The sequence below is a fragment of the Malurus melanocephalus genome, unplaced genomic scaffold (assembly GCF_030028575.1).
Source record: "Malurus melanocephalus ecotype Western Australia unplaced genomic scaffold, MMel_1.1 scaffold_42, whole genome shotgun sequence".
NCBI classification, from domain to species: Eukaryota; Metazoa; Chordata; class Aves; order Passeriformes; family Maluridae; genus Malurus; species Malurus melanocephalus.
Window position 1 is genome coordinate 2,265,141 of NW_026623274.1, and position 25,255 is coordinate 2,290,395.

General features: G+C 36.0%; 1 protein-coding gene across 4 annotated transcripts in view; it reads right to left on the reverse strand.

Annotated features, from left to right (window-relative positions):
• Positions 1 to 2,924: 2,924 nt before the first annotated feature.
• The window catches only part of MAP3K2 (mitogen-activated protein kinase kinase kinase 2), a 44,386-nt gene continuing 22,055 nt past the window's right edge, over positions 2,925 to 25,255 (reverse strand). For 3 of the 4 annotated variants that reach the window (XM_057364776.1, XM_057364777.1, XM_057364779.1), the window contains 13 exons: positions 24,982 to 25,081; positions 23,098 to 23,211; positions 22,309 to 22,408; positions 21,291 to 21,421; positions 19,130 to 19,209; positions 17,175 to 17,242; positions 14,323 to 14,418; positions 12,372 to 12,578; positions 11,501 to 11,649; positions 9,568 to 9,699; positions 8,281 to 8,410; positions 7,041 to 7,218; positions 2,925 to 5,248 (listed from right to left, as the gene is read on the reverse strand). In XM_057364776.1, coding sequence (XP_057220759.1) covers positions 5,023 to 5,248; positions 7,041 to 7,218; positions 8,281 to 8,410; positions 9,568 to 9,699; positions 11,501 to 11,649; positions 12,372 to 12,578; positions 14,323 to 14,418; positions 17,175 to 17,242; positions 19,130 to 19,209; positions 21,291 to 21,421; positions 22,309 to 22,408; positions 23,098 to 23,211; positions 24,982 to 25,081 — 1,711 coding nt within the window. In that variant the 3' untranslated portion in view covers positions 2,925 to 5,022. The remainder of the gene's footprint in view (positions 5,249 to 7,040; positions 7,219 to 8,280; positions 8,411 to 9,567; positions 9,700 to 11,500; positions 11,650 to 12,371; positions 12,579 to 14,322; positions 14,419 to 17,174; positions 17,243 to 19,129; positions 19,210 to 21,290; positions 21,422 to 22,308; positions 22,409 to 23,097; positions 23,212 to 24,981; positions 25,082 to 25,255) is intronic. The other variant, XM_057364778.1, reaches the window with a different exon arrangement.

The window sequence follows — 25,255 nt, forward strand, 5'->3', positions numbered from 1 at the left end:
GCACCCACACCCAGGTAACTATGAGTGACATCTGGCTGTCACAYAGAGAGGACTGGCTGCGTCCCGGAACTCTGGAATGTTCTCACTATGGCACACTAAGCAGATCAGGTCACAATTTTACCTTCATGGCATTCCTTAAATGTCCCAAGGCTCAAACCCAGCTACAGAAATCACCAGGTTTTAGTCACCAAGCTTATGCAGTAATTTTAGAATGACAAAAGTTAAGATTAAATTAGAAAGAGCTTTCAAAAAGAAAACTCTTCATTTTAATACAGGCATGAATTTTGCATATCGAAACAGCAACTATAAACATCCACATCTCTGAAATATGGGCAGTGTCTTATCACTCTTTACTAATACCTGCTTTACTCAATCAGCAACAGTTTACTGGTGGATATACACTATTGTAAGTGACATGAAATATCACTTTTAGCTATATGTATACGGGATAGAAAAGCTTTGGTAATTATATGTGATTCTACACTGCAGACTTGTCATTGCCACAAGACAGCAAGTTACCAGCAAGAAGAAATTACACTGGCAGCAATACTTCTGCTTTTCCAGAAACACCATAGGGACTTACATTCAAGCACACACATTATATTTTTCTATATGAGTGACACAGTCTTTCAAGATTAAAAAAGTAAGAAATTGGTTAYAAATAACTGACCAATTAGCTCAAGTCTCTGAAGCTGCAGTTAGGCATCACTTTATGCTGTCCAAAAGAATGGCTTGCTGTACTGCACTGTACCTACGGGTGCTACAAGGCTTTCAGTCAAGACAACGGCAGGATTAGGATTATCCAAAAGGCACAGGAAAGAAATCTGTTGATTTSCTTGGACAGATCATATTCCTGTGCACTGAAAGTAAACAGCTTTTAATACAGTACCATGCTTACAAATGTACCAACTGTGCTTTCGAGCCCAGTAAGAAACTGCTGCAGAGGCTGGTACCCAAACCCAGGAAACCATACCCTGGCAATCCAGTTACTTCTGTGCATGCAGACAWGTCTTCTTTCTGGTATGCATTTCCAGAATGCAAATGCAAATTCCTGTATTAGCACAGGAAGCAAAAAATCACTTCAATATTCTCAATTTAAATGTCTGCTGTAAATTGTAACTCAAGCACACTTTTCAATGCAGTTAGGTGAACGCTGGTTTGGGCACTTTGAAAAAACCCATCCTCTAAGACTCCTTTGGTGACATGGAATTGTATGACATATTTCAATATGGTGTTCTAACATGAACAAAATTAAGGCATACAGAGAAAAAGGCACTAGCTAAAAAAAAACAACTTTTAATTTTACGGTACTGAAAGAACTGTTCAGCTACAAACTGAACTGTAAATCAAGTTTTAAGACTGTATTTAATCTGTAAGGAAAAGAAAACTATGTAGATTTAAGTATGCAAATACTATATCCATAACTTTTTGAGTTCTTCCATGGATATTTCTATCAACCAAATAAAAATAAACAACTTTCTCTACAAGAAACTGTTTCTAAACACAACTGAAAACTTGAGTCATGCTCTAACAGGACTATTAGTGACACCATTAAAACCATACCACAGAAGTAGCTTAACTTTTGTCACTTAATATGTGCAACAGACAGAAAACTAACATTCATTAGGAGATAAGTAAGACTTYGGAAAATACACATAGACACTGTGAATTTCAATTGTTTTGAGAGCACAGCTTCATAATGGTGTTTACAGAAAAGCAAACCAACCCTGCAGCAGTATTGCTTTCACTGGTAATTTCTTATAATTGGATTCAACAATTAGRACTAATTAATGATTCTAAAATGCTGGTGTCTTTTTAAGTGAGATACAAGAAGTTGTGAGCAGGGATCTTGGTTCTGCAATCCTCCTCCAATGGAGTTTTAAGCATGAAATTCCATGTGCCCTCATGAATTCTAGATTGAGGGGTTGTTCACCATTACCATAGGAGTCCCTGTAAATATCTAACAAACCCTGTATACAGCTCGTTTTACTAGATTATCCCACTAGGGGTAGGTAATAGCCAACCTTTTGGTAAGAGTCTGATTTAGCTTCATAATTATTTCTAGCTCAAAACATTTCTGTAAATAACCAACTCATTTACTGTAAGTTGTTAGTCAGTAGAGAAATTCTCCTTAGGATGAAAAAMACTAGCTCAAGCCTAGATTAAATCTGTAAAATTTTTTGTTTAACCTAGTTTAAATCTGTAAAATTTTTCTAGAATCTCTCAAACTGGAAAATGTCAATTAAAGCAGCACAGTCTACATTGGCAGCTTTCTCACAGGTCAAAGACATAATGAAAAACGCATTCTGAAATTTTTTTTTCCTGGCTCCAAAGCGCTGACTGTTGTCATGACTGAATGCCATTTTTTTTTAGAAAAGGCACAAAAGCAGCAAACTTGATTGTTCAGTAATTCAAAATCACAACAAGGAAGTGATATTGCAATATACATGATCCAGCACTGTCTCACAGAAAGGACACATTGTAAGAAAACAAGATTCTCAAAATTTTCAAGCTTCAGAGAGTGCAGTTTCTCTTCAGAATAGTATATTTAAATGTTATAAATGCTACAGATAAACCTGGTTACATTTTCCCTTTAATGTCCTTTTTTGGTAATATAAAATTTCCTTACCTTTTCAGATATCACTGACCACTACTGATTTTTATATACATTTTCACCTTGGTTTTGGTACCTTTTTAGTCTGTTTGAAATCAATCATTTCAATTACATTATCTTTAAAATTACCTACATAAACTATTAGGCTCTACATTAAACTTCCCATACCTATTGTCACTATCTTGCTTATAAAGCAAAGGTCCTTTGCAGCAGAGTATATACCAATTCTTCTTAAGGGCTGCTTCATAACTTTTATCTAGTGACAGAAAAACAAAAACAAAAAAAAAACAAAACAAAACACAAAGACCCCAAACAAACTAACCAACCAACCAAACAAACAAAAAGTCAGTACAAGCTGACTTTCCTTTCAGCCTTTTACACTTTTCCCAGTCTGACTAGTTCTTCCCGTGCTCAGGATCCCTTGCACAGTTGTGTACCTTGACTGAGAAAATTATGAGCTGGGTAAAATACTCACACAAGTTGAAGAAGTCACCACTCTCAGTCTTGGGAGAGATGGTCACAAAAAAATCATTCCTACTCCACTACAGGTAAAGTGATTAGGATAGATCCATACTCCTGCTTATTCTCTGSTAAAACATACAGAATTCAAAAGAATAAATTCAGAAATCTCATGAGTGAGTGACTGTGGGAATGGGTAAGTTTATTGTTCTGTCTCCATGCATTTTGTAACTCTGATAGTCCTCTAAAGATGCAGAACAGGTAGAGCCTTGTCAAAGTAGACAAGGGTCACAGTACCAGCCTGCTCTGCCTTTACAAAACAAYAAAAGCAAGCAATGAATCATCCAAAACAGTAAACATAATTTCAGTTCTGTAGTCCAACAGTTTATTTCCAAATGCCCCTTTAAATTATTTATGTTCTGTTCTTCTACAAAAATATGAGTCTGACTTTTCTGTTGTGGAAAGTCAGTTATTCACTACAACTGATCAGTACCTGAGCTTCTCAACTGAGAAGCAATATTTCAGATTTTTACTTCTTTTCTTTTATTAGGCTCTTTCAGAAATAGAAAAAGTGATTAACATACAYTTTATGACAGCTGGAAATCTAACAAACACCCATCTGGATTATCAGGCTGGAATTGTAACACTCATRTTATTTAATTGCTGGCTCTCTGCACTTCTGGCCTATTCTTTGTACAATTTTCTGTGCTGTGCCTCCTTCATAGGATTCATCAGTGCTACCTTATTAAAAATATAACTTGAGTCTTATCTTTCTCAGTGACTCAATTCCTGATGTTACGAGATTTTTGACTTTATTTCAGGAATTTTCAATACATCCTAGATGACTGACCTGCATTACTAAACCTTTTTTTTTCAGTGCAGAATGGGAAGAATTTTGTATTATTCAGGCACTTGATGTTGATGTACATTCCATCCTAGCGCCTCTTAACAGCTTTGAAAACATTTCTTATAGCTCATTCTGAATCAAGTAACTTACATACTGCACAAGGATTAGTCACTCCCTTTCCCCTCCAGCCATTCATGGGACTGTGGAGGAGAAYTGACTCTCAACATAACTATTTTTTATCAGCTTAGGTAACTGTCTCCCTCTAAGCTTAAGCAAAAGAGGTTGTCTTTGGCAGATAGAGCAGGAGGTGTTCTCCTAACTATTTACACCCAACAGCTGACCCTTGTCTAGAGTGGAAATCTTCCCCTTAGCAGTATATAGTAGTCTCTAGGAGTCTGGCCCATAATCTTTTACCTGTAATTATTTTCCTATTAAGATAATACAATAATTCTACACCAAAACCTCTAACTAATACATCAGTTTTGAGCTCATTTTTGTTATTTTCTTTTGGTCACATAGAAGTACCAGCTAGACATGCTACTGTACAAAGAGTTCCAAGTTCTTCCAGCTTYGTCAATTAACTCTCAGAACTGCATGTTCCTGCTCAAACTGTAAATTCAGAAACTAATTAAAATGCTAAAATAYAGTAAGAACTTAGAACTCTCTGCTGCAAGTACCTACAACATAAAGAAGAATCACAGAGAAGTAACCTCCTTGTCCTTTAGCTGCATGTCTATTTTTCCCTGCACCCTGAGTCAGTCAGCGGTGTCAGAAAAAGTCACACAGTTCCTGACTGTCCAAGCATTTGTAATTTTTTTTTCCTCTTTAAATAAGGAACAAATATGTACTAAAGTGCTTTAACTACATCAACCACATCAGTACATTATAGAAACAAAAAGTTCTAGTCCTGGTGGGAGGAGGGGAGAGAAGATTCTCATTTTAGATACAAAATTTAGATTGTTTACAATCTAAGTGAAACAAAAATTCAAGAGAATATTCTCTCTCTTGTCTTTTTTCTCCTTTTTCTTTGTAAAAAATAAAAATAAAAGTGCAGTCAAATAGAAAATAAATGCAGTAGATGCAAGCTGAGTTGAGGCAGCTGTTAGTGATAGTGTGCAAACGTGTGTCTTAGCAGTTCATCTGCAAACGGTCGCAGCTTGGCCTCGATAAAAATCCGTTTCAAGAAATCCCGAGCGTGGTCAGAGACGTGGGGTGGGAGCTGGGGGTTGGTTGGCTGAGTGGCAATTTTAAAGATGGCAGCCATGGCTTCAAACTCTGCCCACGGGGGCTTCTCAGTGAGCATTTCTACCACTGTGCAACCTACACTCCTGAAACAGAGACAGAAGTGAAACAGCAGGTTACAACAGAGTCATGCCCTTCCAGGAAAACAAGAAATAGCAGAGAGGAACTAAAATATCACAAAYAAGTAGTGTCCACTTAAGACTACAGAGCAACTTCAGCACAAAACAGGCATTAGAAGAGAATGGTACATACTGCTATACCTTTATCTCTAATTTACAGAATGACTGCCTATGTCTCAGCTTTATTATTTCACTGGGCCAAAAGGTGCTACCTCAGTGAAGAGGTAGTTAGATATTTGGGCAATACTGACTGTGGTAGGGCACTACCAATACACAGTGCTCAATATGGTGTAGTGCAATACACTACACCAATACAGTGCTCAGCAGGCTGGCAAAGGCCATACACTAAGTACTGCACTTGGAAGTTTTCCTGCTGCACTTGGAAGTTCTCCTGCTCCTTGAGGCCAAACAGAAATGCAAAGCATCAGGAATGTTCTGAACATACCACGTGTGACAGCTCATTAGCAATGCACAAGTTATTACCAGTGAATAGTGTGAAAACRTAATATGGCAGCTGAAAAACAAAGACCCTACTTCATGGGATCTTCTCTTTTACTTAAGGATACTAAAAATATATTTAGATTGGCAAACACAATTTKAAGTTCCTAAACAATCTTTGTATACAAAACTCATGTTTAAAGAATTCATGAAGGCAGAAGAGCACATACTTGGCCAGAGAAATCTTGTTCCAGAAGTCCTGAAAGAGCAGCATCTTCCAAAAACAAGTGCAAAATGGATAGACTGGAGCAATTTCCTGATTCTCAGAAAGTTTAAGTGTTTTTCAAGATATTTGCAAGAAGTTTGCTGGTTAAACAGAGGTACATTGCTTTGCACAATAAGGATTTACAGACAGAAGTCCAACTTGAGTATTTTTTCTTAGGTTTCCACCAAAAAAAACACACAATAGCCTTGGAACCAACACTTCAAATTTGAATAAATCAAAGGCTTGAAATTACAAGGTTGGTCTATTGTTCATGTATATCAGAGTAATTCCTAAGTAATGTGAAGTACCCTGAATTAATTTTCCTGAAGTTCAAAGTATTGCCATTGGTTGGATATAATGTAGTTCCTTTTTAAACACACAGTGTTACTACTCCTGCCTATCTGCTGCCACCTGCCCRTTATTGCATGTTCACAGATCAGCTGCAGTACAAGGAGTCTCACTGCCAAAGTCATCTGTTCACTGGCTGGAGCTGTGTTCGACTGGGGCATATGACAGAACTTTTCACTAACCTTCATTTTTGAAAATTAACTTTCCCTCTTAGTTCTTAAGTATTTAATGACAACTAAAGCCAAATTATTTTTATACTCCCTTTGAAATCTGGCAAGTTCACTGATAAGTTTCACTTTTTTTAAGTGTTCAACCTTTAGAGGACTACCATTTTACTTTCTGCCTTGCATTAAAAGTATTTCAGTACTGAAGTTCCATTACAGGACATTGAACTGATGTTTCAAAGGTTCATATGTTGCCTTCAGCCAATACCTCTCCAGAATTAACGAACAGTCTGGTAATGCTAACTTCATGCAAGGTCAGTTCAAAGGATTGTGTTATGATTTCTAAACTGATGGGTTGAGAAATTGCCACATAAAAAACTAAATTTCAATATTAAGACTCTCTAAATACAACTGTCAGTGCTCACATTTGCCACCTTCTTCAGTTTAAATCTCAGAATGAAACATTGCAGCTTCAGATAACAAACACCTACTCTGCTGAAAATGAAACAACACTTTCCAGTAGAAAAGGGTTTTTTTTGCATACCAGATGTCTGCTTTTCGGCCGTACCCTTCTCCACTAATAACTTCAGGACTCATCCAGTAGGGAGTTCCTGTGACAGACTTCATTCCTGTACCAGAGAGACAGATRGTCTGCAGTCGTTTGCTGGCACCAAAGTCACCAAGCTTCACATTGCCTGCTGAATCCCGCAGAATATTTGCTCCTGGAAGGAAGGGAACAAAACATTAGGTWCAGGAATGCCTCAAGGTTTTGGTTTGGAAAACAGTAACAGAAGTCTGGATTCAGTGATACAATACAACATCAATCTAGGATTCCAAGCCAGAGAATTTACTTTCTTTGCTCATTCCTACTATTCTGTTCTGCAGTTCAGAAAATAATGAATTGTACACATTGGTTTGCATCYTAGGCTTTTTCTGGGAAGGGGCACTCCCTTTGTAAAGCTCTCCTGAAAAAAATAAGGAATGTGCTATACATGGGAAATAAAAAGAAATGGGAGTTTCCACACAACTGAAAATGGCTTCATACTATTTTAAAGCAAAATCTCGAACTGTGTTACAGATTTATTCAAAACAGTTATCTGCACAAGATGTACAAATTGACTGCGATATCTGAACCTACTTTGGAACAAAACACTGTTGATACAAAGTAACAGGAAGATGGCAAAAATACTAGGGAATACAACAACTTTGTGTTCAACACACCTWTGCTGTACATCATCTTCCTACATATTCACACCTTGCTTGTGCAACACTTGCAAGTCATCTGTACCTATCTGCAAAAGTAAATGCTTCATCAGGCTTCCTGGCAGCAAAATGGAAGAAGTCTGATCAGGCAATCACCTCTGCTGGTCACTTCTTGTACCAGTGAAGTGCTGGGAAATTTCTATGTAACTGATGAAACAGAACTCTGTAAACACAAACTTTCATGTCATGATGCTTTCCTCTGCACATTCTATTCCTAATGACATCATTGTCCAATATACTTAAAACTATTAATAGCAAAATAAAATCAAAGGAATTTATCATGATTGTTTTGCAGACAGAAACTAAAGAAATGTTGCCAGCAGTCTGCTAGAACATCTCGAAGTTGCTTATTTTCCCTCCCCAGGTTACAACAGTGACAAGACTAAAAGATGGAAAGCAATCCCATTGATTTTACATGAATATTTTGGTATTTCAAACTTAACTGCACATTAGTACTTCTCATAAGATTGGAAAAGGATCAGTAATAAAGATCACTAAACAGCACAAAGAGCTATCATTACCTTTAATATCTCGATGGACAATCATATTACTGTGCAAATAGTGAACTCCTTCCAAAATCTGCCGTGTATATTTACGAGTAACATTCTCTGTGAGTGCTCCATACGATTTCAGTTGGTCTTTGATGGAACCCTAYGGCACAAAAGAAGTATAAAGCACTAAMACCTCTAGAATTCAACTGAAATTCAATTAAATTTATGCCTGAAATGTAGACACTTGAAGTTACAATCTTCCTTGATTTAACCTTAAAACTCTCAAGCAGCTGAAGAGTTCCAGCCCAATGTACAGAAAGAGAACAGCACTACTTTCACTTCAACATCGCCCTCAAACCTTCTGATGGGTAAGTGGTCATACTCAGGTTGGACATAACACATGCCCTTTKTGTTAGTTTATATTCAGAAAAAAACACTGTCAAGAAAAAAATCACTACATGCTGTAGGGTGGTGTTTTATGTAAAAATTAAGAGGCAAGCAAGTCTTAGCTTAAAATAACATTAAATCAAAAGTTCTTGGGTTTCTTGAAACTATTTTTGTATAACCTGGCTTTGTCAGAGTTACAAACTGCTAAGATTACTACCGTCACATTGCTCTCCAAATCTCAGAAAAATTCAAGTCYCCCAAAGCCCAGATCTCAAAAAATGAAGAAGCAAACAAAATCTCACTACCACCACCCCAACAATCCCTGGACATTGCTTTTCCCCTGTGGAGTCTCATAATAAGTAGAATGCTGTAACTATACAGAAATACAGAGCCTCTGTTTTTACACAAGCACATTTTATTTAGCTCTACTGACCCCACTTGGTGAGAAAATTAAAATCTACAGTTTTCTGATGTTATAATGTTTCCTAACAAAACAGAATAATGGCAGTTCAGCATATGCTAGGTCCACACAAAACGCAAGCACCAAGATTATTTTCTGCATTTATTCCCACCCCCATCTTAGSTACTCTTTGTTTTCCTGAAATACTTGAAGGTAGCAAAAGAAAACATTAAAATTCAGGAAGATTTAAGAGTTAACTAATGATAATGTGGTMTTTTCAAAGACATTGCCAGGCACCACTTTGGCCAAAAACAAACATAAAGAGCTTTTGTACAAAACCATTGTAATTCTGAAAACYCAAGAAAGCAATGGAGAATACAGGAGACTGCAAGCACTTGCCAGTACCCATCTTTGGTGACTGTTTTTGGACATTTTCCACTATCTGTATGCACTTGAGCAAAGCTGAATGCTCGGGTGCTTGTCACACTGCACACAATTGATGGCTGAAGTGGATGAGCTCTCTTGCTTACCCCAGGCATGTACTCCATGAATATAGAGAGTGTCCTTTCTGGTGGATCTCTCAAGAAGCCRTAATACTGAACAATTCTTTCATGCAGCAGATTTTTCAGCAACTGAATCTCACACTCAAGTGCATTTACTTCCTGAAAGGACAAAACAAGCAGGATTTACCAAGCTTGATGTAGTAAAGCTGAGATTTTGGATTTGGAATTTTTAAAGCAGGGCAGTATGTACATATTGAAATGTTATGCAAAGTAGGTAACAAAATACTCCTATGGCTAATGTAAAATCTTTGCATTTTATAACAARAAAATACCAATGTTAAATTGAGATAAGTAAAAATTATGTCTTTTCTAWAAATTATTTTTGGGATGATTTTGCTCTTCTTTTGATTATTTCTCTTCACCTGAAATTATGTTTGTTTCAGAACACAGCAGATATCACTATGTGCATGAGGTCAGAGATCATTATGCAACAAGTCATAAGCCTCCAACTGTGTAAGAAAACAAACAAAACATAGACACACCTACCTCCACCCCATTTTAATCTTTGCAGTGGAATAATTAGCATTAATTCTTAATTTTCCATTATGTTAAACCATACTTTAAAAATGCCTTTGAGGACCACTTGAYATTGTAATAATGAAATACAAGAAAGGAAAAAACACTAACAGCTGATGCTTCCTCTGGAGCCATCCGAAATACTACAAATCTTGCAAACAGGAAGTAAGGTATTTTGAAATGGACTGTACAATAARATGCTGGAAAAATACTAACCCATGAATACATACTTGACTAGATTCCAAATTTTACCTAAAAGTTTTTCATCAAAACCTGAATTTTTCTGTCATAGCCTATTCCCGATACYCTCACACTTCTAAGGCTAGAAAGAAAATAGATTTTTTTTACACAAAGAGGCACATATGACTACAAAATGCTATGATAAGTGAGGTCACAGAACTTGTTGCTTCAGGAGAGATACTACCATATTTTATATTTAACATTTCCAAGCATAATCTGTTGTTCTGTTACATTTTAAAGAAGTAGCAACAACAACTATACTAGGAATCTACAGCACAAATGATTCTTGATTTTTTCCTTGATCCTACTTCACTAATAGCAGCAACTATAACTGGCAGCCACTCAATTCTGCAATCATGCTTACAACCCATTGCTTCCCYGGCCTTGCTCCCCACAGTGCAGAACGCAGTCATAATGTAGGGAAAGTAATAATTCTCTTCCCATCCTGTAAAAAGCAACAAGTATKGTTTGGGAAAAGAAGAAACAGAAGATTGGTGCTACTTTTAAATAGTTTCTCTCCTTCAGCATCCAGTATTTAAAGATGAACAAGTTCAATTTTAGAGAGAGAATAAACTAACAAGGAAACTTGKGCTTTTTAGAGAGAAGCACAATATGTAACACCAGCTAGTCTTGATGCACAAAGATTAACAGAAACAAAACAAAAAAATCCCCAAAACATAGAAATGCATCAAAAAGATGGGAAAAAAATAATCTCAAACTTTCTTCATAGCCAAACACAATTTGTTTCCAATTTGTACTTAAATTAGTACAACTTTTTCAGTTTATAAATGGAATTTGCTCTAATTCCTGTTAGTATAAATAATTATCTATTTCAGAGCACACTTCAAAATAGATTAATTTTAGCGACTGAGACTGCACCAAATCCAATTATGCATGTTCACAGCAAAATAATATGTCTGAAAATTAAAAAATGTGATGTAATATTAAAATCAGGTAATCAGACTAAGTATCTATGGTACTAACAAAACAGAGTTCCTAACAAGGTCATGGCTTCCTAACACAACATAGTTTAAAACATGTTCAAAACATGTTCATCCTGTTCAAGGAAAGGAATGTGAGCCTGGTCTAGAGCACACCACTTCAGCAGAAGCCTTTTCCAAGGTCTCTCTTTGGTATCACTTACCTTGCTGGTTTCCAGACTATCRGGATCAAACTGAACTTGTTTAACAGCCAGTTCTCTTCCAGTATCAGCATCGTAGCACAGATATACTCTGCCAAATGCACCTTGACCCAGCAGTTTACCAAGTCTCCAGTTAGTTGGAGCTCGTGGTGCTGAAAATATAAGTATGTTTTGGTTTTCAAATGAGCTTGTTATTCATCAGATYGAGAAAAACTGGAATACACAGAAAATTATTTTTTTAAAGACTACTTCTTCAACAACAGAGACTGTGTGTCCTAAATGTCACCATATAAATTACAAAGATACTAAAACTTCCTCTAAGATGGAAAACATGAGCTACTTAAGTTTATTCACGAAATAATTTGTGGTAGAASTAGACATACTTAACTAGCAATAGTTAATCTGAAAAACAGAAAAAGCATGTTAAACAACCAACTTTGTTGTAAAAAAAATAAAGGCATAATTACAAGGTAGGAGCTACTGAAGTCATCACAAAATATATTTGCTCCCAAAATGCTACCACAAATATGAAGCAGTACCACTGAAGATGTRCAGTTTAAYAGACAATAGGAGCAACATCTGCAAAAATAAATAGTAACTGCAACTACAAAACCCTTCTCAGGTCCTAAAGAGTCTAACAAATCACTTTTACAATGTTTTATTATCAGAGATGTAAATTCCAATTGAAAGCCTACATGAAGGTTGGCAAGGTAAGCAATGAAAATACTGATTAGCATTGTCTTGAGCTTGACTTACTAGAGAGATAAAAACATGTTATTTAATGGCATATATTTGGATGACATACTTAGTTTTGACATGATATAGTTGAATAGTAGGTGTTTTGCAGCAGGATTAAAAAAATGCCAGAACTTACAGCGGCTGGGTGGACTGATGTCCATGACTGACAAGGTAGGATTGTCTATGTCACTGCCCCTCCTTCTCATTCGGTTATCTTCGTATTCTGGTGTAAAGACACTGCTCCCACTGCTGGTGCTCAGCGAGTGATCAGTGGGACTGAAACTAACTGGTGATCTGAAGTTGTTCCCCTGAGTCCTTCTGGCTCTTGGAAAAGTTTTACGACCTTCAGTGATAGACATAGAACATGAAATGTTACACTATGAAAAAATACTGCAATGCATTGTGTGCAWGAAAATACTTTATGAATTCTGTATCATCTMATTSRAATCTGCCACAGCAGAGGATAGGAWGCAATCATCATGAAATTTACTGGTTTTACTTACCACCTAGAAAAAAATAAACATTCATCGCAGATGTATACAAGCACTAGACAGAATCAAAACTTTATGTTTAAGAGATGAAAATTGTGACCWAATTCTGGAACTGTTCAGAAATATAATCAACATGCTGCAAAAACCTAGAGATCTCTAGGAGGGTAAAAGGAAACACCCTGCCTCTGCTTTTATTACCCTATTAGTCTTCAAATACCAAATTTCTGATATTTAGGAGAACAAATTACACATTTGCAATCCTGTGGTGCCTAAGCTAGCCTCTACCTTCTGTAAACTAGTAAGAATTGAATGCAAAGAAAGACTGACATATGCAATCAACAGAAAGACCACAAAAGTGTTTAAAAAACCAAAACACAATCAACRAGTAATGCAAAATTTGAAAGTGATTACAGTATCAGAATAAAAAAAAAACAGAGCACTGATCTTCAACATGTTAATTACAACCAGATGACTAACACAATTTATGTTAATCTATTTAGATAACACAACTAATTTTAGGAGAGAATCTCTTTATTAAACTYCATCCTACAGAACTCAGCAGTAACTGAAGGAGTCTCTGATTCATTAGGTATTACACTGGAGGAGGAGTTCCCAGAGGACTAAAGTAAGCAGATAAAATATCTTTGAAATAGTAGACTCAGACTTATATACTAGTCTGRACAATTGAAATTCCAAGAAAGATATCCAAACAAGTTATTAAGCAGTTTTATTCACTATTGAGAAGATGTAAAGGTGATAAACCAATCATAATTGGTTTGTCCCATGTAGCTGATCCAATTTTCCCATTTCAGTGGGGCATTCTCACAAGCCAACATGTGAACTAAGTGGAAGTGAGTGAACTCATCAAGGACCAGACAGATGTAGAGCAGTTATCAGTGATTTCTCACCAAAGGGGAAGATAATTTAAGTGGACATCCACAGCAGTTTATCTTCAGTCCACTTCCATACACTATTTTAACTCAKGATGTACGTATGATGGAACTTAACACACTGAAATATTGCAGACTGAAGGTCCACTTAYAGATAAAAATCAAAATTCACAATGGTATTGGAAGTTCAGAGATGATTCAAAAATCAAGAAGATTAAATTCAATATGGAAGTGTAATATACATATTTAAAGAAAAATCTAAAGCAAAAAAAACTACGAAGTGTAAAGCAATTGGTTGGCTTGCAGTCATGTAGAAAGGATATAGGAAATGTAAYCACAGACTGAAGAGCAGTCAGACTGGAGACTTAAAGCAAAACAAGAAAGTGACAAAGTGATGTACCTACTTTAGATAGAAAAGGGTCACAAAGGTCAAGAGCTTATATTGGATGACTTGTCTGTGGCAAAGACAGCAAACATTTCTACAGTTGTGCATGAGTCAGGAATTCAGTAATACATAACTTTACCAGAGATAAAACTACTCAGAAGTTCTATCAATCATTAGAAGCTTATCAAGTGAGTTAGGGGAAAGAATTTAAGYTTTCAATTTCTTCAATATTTTCATTTAATTTCATTACAATCTTACAATTTTATTCATTTTCGGAGGAGAAAACAAGATTAATGAAACTGTTGCACTGTTAATACTTACCATCATTGTAGTCTTGTTGATGATATGAAATATGRTATCTTCTGGGATAAGTCCCCCCCTTTCCAAATTTCTCAAAYATTGGGATATCATACTCTACTAGAAAATAAAAGGATTCATTTCAAAATTTAAAATGTGACAAAAGCATGTTAAATGAATCACTTTGGTAACACAAACTTAAAATGGGTGAACAWAACAGAGGATATGCTTCAAATTCAAGCATCAGAGCAAAAAGAGATTAGAGGACAAAATCTAACAACTCACAAGAACTAAAAGGACATTCAGTCAAAAGTCCCMAAGGATCAAAAACTCAACAGTTTAAGTGTTATAACGTGTTGCTTAAAAGAATGTTGGAATACTGCAGTATGCCTGGTTACTCCAGTTTAAAAAACACTTTTCAGAGGAGAAATGAAACTATTCCAAAGAATGTAATTTAAAGTTGTATAAATATGAAAATCTGGTGAWTGAGTCAACACAACTTGAATTACTAAAACACATTCAACAGATCCTCTTTTAAAAGTTATTGAAGGAGAAAAGTATAAGATACGGCGAAAAGTCCCTCATGCATAAATAACTGGTTAGAAGATAAGTACATAAGAAGGGAGSAAATAGTCAACAGTTCCACAGGAATCTGGGATAAAACTCATGCAGTTTTATTATCAGAGAATTCTCTGTACAGAACAAGAAACAGGGAGGCAACAAAACCACAGGGAGAAATAAAGCCAACGGAAGAATTAGAGAAGGCCCTTAAGAGTCTATGTAACTGGATATTAAAAGTTGCAGATGAAATTCAGTATAGGCTTTTATAAAGGTCTGTGATAGAAGCTTCCAAAAAAGCAGCAGTTGAACTCCTTGTATTAGCTGAGAAGAAAATTAAATACTGTAAGATACATGGAAAAAARTTTTGGTCTACTCCATTTCAAAGGATCTAGTAAAACTGGAAAATATTTAGAAGTACAGAGATGATCAAAGATACAGAATTGCTTCTCCATGAGGAATTTAGGCCTCTATATACTAGAGAAGCAAGCTCAAAAGGAAACAAAGAAATCCATAAAAAACCAAACCAAACCAATCCACTGAAAAACTGTAACAAAAATTTAAAATTTAAACTGTAACAAAAATTTAAAAATATCACAAAGCACATACTTCTTCACAAAACACAATAAATTGCACAACTTTGTGTTGCAACCTACAGTTGATACTTAGAAAGTTTATACAAATTGAAAGAGGGAAAAGAAAAATTTGTGGAAGGGAAAACATCCATCAAATCACAGAAYATCTTGCATTTGTAGAACCCTTGAGCAATACATGACTGGAAATATATTCTGAGAGAAGATGACTACACACCCCTCTGTAGAAGCCCAGTAYTTGTTGTGGCAGGAGGAAAAGACTAGGCCAGATGGACTTTTTTTCTGCTCCTGTTACACATCAAATCATGAGAATAAATACTGAATATGTAATTAGTGATTGCTATCCATCCCACTATTAACATACCATTATATCCCATGCAGAAAAAAAACCAACAAACCCCCAAAAAAAAAATATTGCAAGATGATCTTATTAAAAAAGTAACTGTAATAAACACAAACAAACTAGATCAGGATTTTACAAAAGGCAAACTAATTTGTGACATTTCCAACTTTTTGGTACCTATCTCTGCCACCTAAATGCTTCTTACACATAATTTWATTTTTATTTTAATTTAAAAGTGGTGCAATCTGTTAAGCACTCTAGAATTTTAAAAAGAAAAAAAAAACCTCACCATCATACACTTATGCAGATAAAGCTTTAAAAACCAAAATTAAAAGAAGCCTCAAAGTATGTAACAGACTGAAGAAACAGAAAACCCTTTTGATTTACTGGAAACTAATTTTTATTCAACAGCWAAGTTTTGTAGTGAGACTTGACTTTGAGAAGACACTTCAGAGGTGTGTCTTCAGAAGACACTTTCAAGGTTAGCCACTGCACTTTGCAGCCTGAACCCTGCACAACAACTTGGATTCAAGCCAGAGTATTGTATGAAAAAAACATTAGTGGTGATGATTAATTTACAGTCACTGCACACAGTTCTCCATCCTTTCACTTTTCACTTTGCAGCACTTTCAATTACAGAAGTCATGAGCACTTCACACCTGGTGACAGCTGGCCCCGGCTGACCCAAGGGATATCCCAGACTATCTGAGGTTGTGCTTTGAACTGAAAGCTGGGACAAAGATGAAGGGAGCACATTTGTACTGATGGCATTTGTCTTTCCAGTTAACCACTAGGAGCGATGAAGTCCTGCTTTCCTGGAAATGGCAGAACACCTGCCTGCTGATGKGAAGTGCTAAATGAATTCCTTGTTTTGTTTTGCTTGTGTGTGCAGCTTTTGCTRTMCTATTAAACTGCCTTTATTTTAATTCATGAGTTTTCTTACTTTTCCCCCTGGATTTTCTCATGTYGGGGAGGTAGCGAACAGCTGTGTGGGGCTTAGCTGCCTACTGGGGTTAAACCACAACACCTCCAAATTAAATAAATCAACCACAATTATACACTGACTTACAGATGGATATTACAGTCCAGTTTAAGTGTTGCATGCTCCTATGCACGGCAACACTTGTTCTTTTTACAGAGGCAAATAGTTATCCTATGCACACTAAGAGTGGTGTCACACACAGTAATCTGGAAGAAAACACTTGGAATTTCTTGTATTTCCATGGCATCTTTGACTGTGTGCTTTTGGTGTTGTTTTGTTTTCTTCTACCATATRGTTTGTGTGATACAGTATTTCTCAATATGAACATCCTTTCTAAGCCCTATTGTTTACAAGAGGAGCAGTTCTGGAAAGCTTAGTGTGTCCAGTTATTTTTTCCCACCTGAGAATTCCTGATGATTATCTGGATAGCTCTGTGCTCTTGGCATCCGAGACTTAGGATAGTTGTCCCTGGAAGTRTAAAAACATACAGCATCTAAAAACTACTGTTAATCCAGTATTTAAAACATGTAATCTTACTGTCCTCTTACTGATGAAAAGCCACTGCTATAGAGGTTGCTGCACCAGTTTACGCACGTGGAACTCAGGTATGTATAACAACTGAAGATCAGTAGCAATGGAAAAGCTTGCTTACTGAGCTTAATGTAGTAAGAAAGCAACAGACTCTGTTAATGAGCAATGATATTAGTAAAAACATGAATTATCACAGGTACAGCCACAAAGGAACACTGTCATGTTTAACACCTTTATGGCTAAACAAAGGTTTACAGACTGGCAAAATCTGTTATACGGCCTACAAAAACTCTTGAGGAAATTTAACTGAAGAAATGTAGAACCTTTTAATGAGGAAATATATTTCYTCTTCTCCCCATGAAAGTCATAGGATTAAGAAAGTGATTTTTATTGAGTTATAGAATGATGAAGAATTTTTTGGCTCTTACATGATCACATCATTTCTTACCTACAGTTGGTATGTAACTCCCAGCCACCAAAAGCAATGGATGGGATTGCCAGTCAGAGCAATCGATTACAGTTTATTTCCATAAACATACCAAAACAGTGTCCTCCTTTTTCTGGTAACAATTTCTCTAATGGGTAACAGAAGCTAAATGGAGACACAAAACCTACATTTTTGTAGGAAATATTTAAATAGAAGAAAAAAAAAAAGGAAAACAAACTAAGTAGAGGTAACAAATTAAGTAAATAAAAACAACCAAAAGAAGTTATGAAGAAGAAATATGAGTTGCATTAAATTTGCTTTGTTTCCCCTTCTTCCACTCACCCCTAACCCATAAAAAACCTAAATTTGGTAATTTGTTAAAATTTATTTTCTGTGGAACTACATCAAACACTCTTGTGTGTGTAAATCTACCATACTATGACCGCGAAACACTTTTAATGTCTGTTTATCTTCTTGCTTGTGAAATGCTTACTATTCAACTSAAATCTGTATTTGTTAGACCAAATCTATTTGTGTCCTCAAACCACATGTTCTCAAATGAAATGGTACTACTGAAAAATACAGCTCTGATTAATTGCCACTRGCAGTGACCTACAACTCTTTACCTTTCTACCAAGTAAATAAAGTATTTAATCAGCAGTGTTATCCATTTTGCAGTTTGAAATAAACAAAGAGCAAATCTGCTCATTAAACCCATGGTTATTTGCCTGACCACCACAAACCAAACAGGAATATGTTCTGCTTGGCTTGGCTGCTGGACAGTGACCCCCTCAAAACACAGGAGTCTCCTCAGAGATCAATCCAAAAAGACCCCCCACAGCACATACTGCCTCTTGCTGACTGGTGGGCTTTAACAAAGAAAAATAAGATGAAAGTTTGGAACAGGAACAAGGGGAGAGGAACAGACAGTAATCGCAAAGAAAAGGATGGGACTGCCTGTTGAAGCCTTTGAATGATTCTACCCTCCTCCTTGAATTGGGTACCCCCTGCTTTGGCAAAGGAAAGCCTACTTTATATGGCAGCGCCTAAGAACCGTAAATTTCATGGAGTTGGAATATTCACTGCCAGGGAATATACACCACACATATACAAGACCTAGAAACATTTACTAAAAGCCTTCTGTACATTTCTTTAGGACCTCAAGTCTARATTTTTGTGATTTAAATACAAATTATTTTTTTAAAAAAGAAAGCTACTGTAGTTTCCATGTACTAGTAAGCAAATATCTTTCAATAAGCTTTTATAAACATTCTATAACTTACAAAGAAATTTCTGGAAGAAGTACTGTCACTGCAGAGTAGTTGTATTTTACAACTGAGACATTATGCAATSTAATAAAGATAAATAATGAAATAATGAATGTAAATAATTTTTACCCATCTAATGGGCTGTCAAGTGAGGGGCAGCTTCCCGAGCCAGAGTTTTCAGGACTGCTCAAAGACAATGGATCCAGCATCTAATAAACAACAAACAGAGGAAGACCAAGTTGAAGGAAGAACAAGTTGAAGGGGCTTTYTTTCAATTTTTTTACCTAAATAGTTTAAGGGTTTTGCTATTAAACACGTAATAAGAAACAAATCCTAATAGATAAGAATGGGTAAAAACGGAGTGGAAAGTTCATCTTTAATGACCTTAAAATGAGCTCCTTCCTAAAATGAAGTTTGTTTTGGTGTATTACATAACATCTATTATTTTCTATGAATTAGACACCTATCTTTTGCTGCAAAACACACAGTAACCACTCCAATCYTTATGCTCTGTGCTACATCTTAAAGGTCCTGGGCACATACTTTGCCATTCACCAATCAAGTTCTCACTAAAGAAACAGTGTCCAGAAAATGAGCTTGCACTCAGCAAGCTCAAACACTTAAATGAACTCTGTATTGGGGAGGACAACATTTACCACAAGTTCACTATTTGTATTTCTCTTGTCTCATGCTAAACAGCATGTCCAAATAAGGAAAAAAGGCCCATCTACTGCCATATTGATTATCTCTCTAACCTAATGCAGTATGGCCCAACTGGCCGCCTATGGGTTTTACCCAACTCTTCATCTCTTAGAAAAGTGTGGGGTCTGCTGTCGGAGTGCAAATAACTGTGCTCAGGCAGATCAATGGCAGAGCACAGCAAAACCCTCTACTCCCAAATTCCCTTCTTGTCTTTGCTGGGCAGGCTGTGACAGATAAATGCAGCACGTCCAGCACTTGCCAAGGTGATGCAGCAATGTAGGGGGGAGGGAGCAAACAGAATTTGTGAGTTTCCACCATCCCAAATTGGCCCTTGAGGCTGCTTAGGTTGAACTAACCTGGCTTCCTATGAAAGTAAAATTCATTAATTTAAACCTGCTGACAGCCCACATTGCAATGAACACACAACAGGTTATATATTTCTGGAATACTTAGGAGTGAATGGACATCCCCAGGCTTCAGGGAACATCTATCTGTCTGACCAGTCAGTGACCAGAAATTTCTTYGCCCAGGCCAAATATAAGTTCACTGGAATGAACCCAGACTTGGGCTGGATCTGATCACATGGCTATGATAATGAATAGCCCTGGTCTGGAAGGTAGGAGATTCAGTCTCTATTCTCAGTTCAGCCATTAAAATTGTGCAACAAATTGCACTATCCCTTTGCCTTTATTTTTACTTTATCATCTGTCTCTCATTTAGTCAGCTCATAAAAACCAATGCCTCTTGCCATTTGTAAATACACTGCCAATGACAACAACAACTTGCAGTGATTTGGGTATGCAGCATTATTTTTCTTTCCTCCTTAAAACATCTCTTTCTCCACTGCCAATTCTGTGAGCAGTTATATTCCTGCTTCTTTTCTTCTTTTTCTGCTGTTTTAAAAGGATTTAGAGAGCAGGTATTTTGTTCTTGTTAAGTGTGCTGATATCCTACACTAATAATGCAGGCCAGTAGAAGAACAAAACAACATACATTTGTGATCTTCACACAAAAAAAAWGTCATTTGGGAAAGTCTTTAAGAGCTTATTTATGCCAGCCTACCACCATCCCCTTGCCGCTACCCCAACAAAGTATTACACAGAATTACAGAATAGTCTGAGTTATGAGGGACCCACAAGGATTGTCAAGTCCAACTCCTAAGTATCATCTTAATCCAARTAATTCTGACAGATCCAAACTTTTTCTTAAAATCTCCATTAATTACCTGGCAAAGTTGTAAAGCTCATCTTGCTTAGACATTCTCATTAAAATAAAGGGGTTTATGCTTTCTAATATAGACATCTCTTCTGTTATTTCTATCTATCACTATCTCACTCAACTATCGTGGGAATTAAGAATATTATCTTTCTCCTTTTAACAGCATATTTAAAAAATTGAAGAGACAGAAAAAAAACCCCAGGTTCTGCAAAAGTAAACACCACAATTATTTCAACCTTATGTCATTAATCAAGTTTCCTAGCGTCATCATCAATTTTTTTGCTGTTCTTTCTAATAATTCCATATCCTTCTTGAACAGCAGGATTTCATAAATCAACAAAAGCTTTCAGTTCAATAATCACGGACATACCTGATCCATGCTTTCTGGAATGAATTCACCCTCACTGTTGATACTGGTGAAGGACCCATTTCGAGCCACCTGATGCAGCTCATCTGGAATGTATCCTGGAGGAGGTGAACTCCGATCACGAGTATTCGAACCTTTTGAAAGAAAAGGGCCAGTCACAGTCTCTCCACAAACCCAGAATTCAATGGCTTTATTCATATGTTCACAGGCACTGAGACTGCCTGCGTCATTTCTTGCTTTAGGAATTCCTTAAATGCCTGTGTAATACAAGACTTAAGTATAGCATTCAAAATCTTCAATCCAGAAATTATGAAAAATTTGGGCCCGAGTTGCCTCAACCGCATTAAAGAGAATTTTCATTATACAGGAACAGAAATAGAGTTTGCCCACACATCTAGCTGGATAAACTCCTTTTGAACGAAATCAAAATCCAAACCCTTCCATTCATGTCAATTAATCCTTTCCAGCTCTTGAGAATTTAAGTTTTCTTTTGTCGAATATTAAGTATGTAAGAATATAAATACATATATTCATAATAAATGCATAATAAGTTAATTAAATTGTATGGAAAATTATTCATTAAGCTCYCTAGTTTCATAATTAAATTTGGAAGTTAACATCACACCAACTTCAAAACATGAATAAGCAAAAAGGTTATATCAATCCCGAAAAAGTATMTTAAATGCTGACACATCAAATAAATATGGGGGTCCTACACTGTGTCCTACATAYATAAGCAGATGTTTCAGTAGCTTATTCCTGTATCTGAAAATAAAGGGGAGTACTAACATCACTTTTTTAGGTTACCCTACTTGTAGGGTTTTTTGTTAATTTTCTGTATTATATATATTTAAAATACTTTTGTCTTAATATTCAAAATCCATTCCCCCAAGTGCAAACTCTATAATAGGGTCATCGATGAGAAGAAATTTACACAGTCTGTGTTGAGAGCAAAATTCTCATGAAGAGAATACTACAAAAGAAATTTTTACATTTAAAGCTATTGAAATGTGAAGCTTACCTATTACAGACAGTCGCCTTTTTCTGTCTGTCACACCAAACACTGTATTATCTAAATCTTCCAGTGAGGGCAAGGGTTCTGTGTTATTTACACTGGGTGACTGAAAATGCAGAAACATTACAACCTGCAGTTATTACTTTACATTCCTGACAATGAAAATACTTCATAAACTTCATAGGCAGTACATTCCATTTTTCAAATAGTCAAAAAAGCAGCTTATTAATTTACATCACAGTTCATCTATTAAAGTAGATCATTTAAAATTAGTAACTCTTATTTAATTTAAAATTTAGTAACTCTTTAAAATTAGTTTTCAATATGCACCAGTATACAAATCCTATGAACATCAGTGCTATGATTTGTTAATACAAATCATAAAATATCRTACAAATCATACAAATTTGTTAATACAAATAATACCAAAATATCTCAGCATTTAGTCTATAGGCCACTACTCTTTGCTACAACAAGCATTTAACTTCCCACAAAGAAGTGTCACCAACATATRACTTAAAGAACACTTTCAAATAACTGCCATTACTTAAATTCTCTATGCTTTTTTTTCAATCATTATTCTAAGGCCTACTTTTCTACAATTGTAGGGAAGACAGACAGGAACAGGATTTAGGAAARAGTTAAAATTGAGTCAGTACAAAATGCTAATAGATGCCTAAAGTGAAATGAAGAAGCAATCAGTATTATATTCAATTGAAAAATGCCATCTTTAGGAAAAGATACAAATTATACTTCATTATGGAAACTCAGGAAAATTAGCATATCAAGTCATACCTGTGTATTTCCATGTATTACAAGGAGTATCTTGAGACTCTTCATATGTACACTACGGTCAAGTAGTTCAACAGCTTTGTCCAGGTCATCCTGTGTGGTTAATGGAATTACAAGCTACAAAACAAGGGCAGGGGGAAAAAAGTCTTAAACAGGACACAAGACAGAAATGAGGAAGTCAAGTGCATAGAAACAAACAGAATCTTTCTTTTCATACCAAACAACTCGAAAATAAACCTCATTAAATGATCCTTTAAGTAAGTATTAAAAAGTCTGGAGTTCAACCTTAACTCTTCCTTCAGATGCCTTTACTAAACACAGMATTGTGGACCAAGCCTTCTCAAGAAGCAACCATTTTGCACATGAAGAACTTAATAGCCAAAAGTTTCAGCAAAACAGGTGCAACGGGGTCAATGCCTAAATCAACATAATTCTGTAAGAAATAAAAGTCCTATTTTATAGAGTATAAAGCAGATTTTTGCATCTCAAATATTCCAAGTATACCTGTTCAAAGTTGCATCACTAACAGAATTTTTTAATTGAGAAACAGAATTTGTTAAGGAAGATAYGATCCATGTGAAACAACTCTAGTCCTCATCAGAATTTTACTTGGATCTAATCAGTTAGAATTAATTTGGCATACATATATTTTTAGAACAGAAAACGATGACATAAACATGCAGTTGAGATCTGAAGTCCGTAACAATTAAAATCAGGCTTGTGTTTCAGGAGTGTAAATTACAGCTTTTGCTTGTAACAAAAGCTGTACAGATTTTTAAATCTATTCTACTTGTAAACGGCCTCAGTAAATGATGCTTAAATACAATACCAGTCAAAATACAGTATTWTCATACAAAAAGAGATGGGACTGAGGAGGAAGATCTTGATAAAATGAGAGTACTCTTATTTGTTAAGTTGCAGTTTTAATGCCAGTGACACGTTATTACCATCCCATCGCTGGGAGGTGATGGGATGACTTGCTAACTAATGGGCAGAAAGTAAGAGGCAGAAACCTCTCAAATATCTAAAAATCTACCACTGGAAGGAGCTGAGGCTAAAACATTTTGGAAGGCATTTCTTCTGACTTTCCTAATCAACAAAAGCCTTCTGTTGGAATTCTTCATTTTGAGGATTAGTTTCACAGAAGTGCCTGGTAATGTAGTGAGCAACCAACAAACAGCAATTACTGACATTTTCTTCTGCAAAGATGCAGAGTAGACACAGCAGTTACATTGTGCATCCATTTCGCTAACTCAAGGCAAAAGCCAGATGTAACCCCTAAGAATGGATCCTGCATCAGTAAATACGTTTGCTATTAATAATTCCATCCTACTTCTAAAGGAAAGCTAGAAGTAATATTGATCAGGCATAAATGGCTTGACAGTGCTGGCCATGTTACCAAAAAATCTTTGGGAATCAGCCACTTTAAAGATGAGCAACAGTAAAGCCTAGTTTCCAGTCTAAACGTTAACTAAATGCAGAATTCTAGCAATTACCTAACAAGATTAATCCTTAAAGAAAATAATTTACAAGAAAGGACAAATGCTATTTCAAATTTACCAACATAACAAAGCTCAAAGAGGTAAAGACTTTCCCAAAGTCACACAACAGGACTGTGGCAGGTCAGGMAGACAATTTACCATTCCTAAACAAGTTGGAGACATCATTATGATACAACACTACTCATGAACATCTCATGCATTTCCTGCCTATCCTAATTTGGACAAGACTTACATATTTGAGAAAACACACACACACACATACTAGAAATCTGGGGTTTTGTCACAGGAGTTAAGTTTTGTCACAGAAGTGGTTCCCACTAYTTACAAGAGCAAATTTCAGCCTTAAAATGTCCAAGTTAGTAACTTAGAGGACCCAGAATATTACCTCATTATTGCTGTAATGTAAATCCATAGTCTGTCCAAAAGCAACTTTAGCTTTAGCTGCAAGATCTTCAAGTTTAACAGGCCTCGGTAATTGCAGGATCCTGAAACACAATTTAAGTTATAAAGAATTTCTGTCCATTACTTATGAAAATCTGGCAACACATGACTTAAGAACTATCTCAGAACTAACTTTATTACTAAAAAGACTGTAAGAGGCTGTACTTTTTTTTCCCTGTCCYCCACTTTCAAAAAAGAAAGGAGTGGGAAAGTTAAAA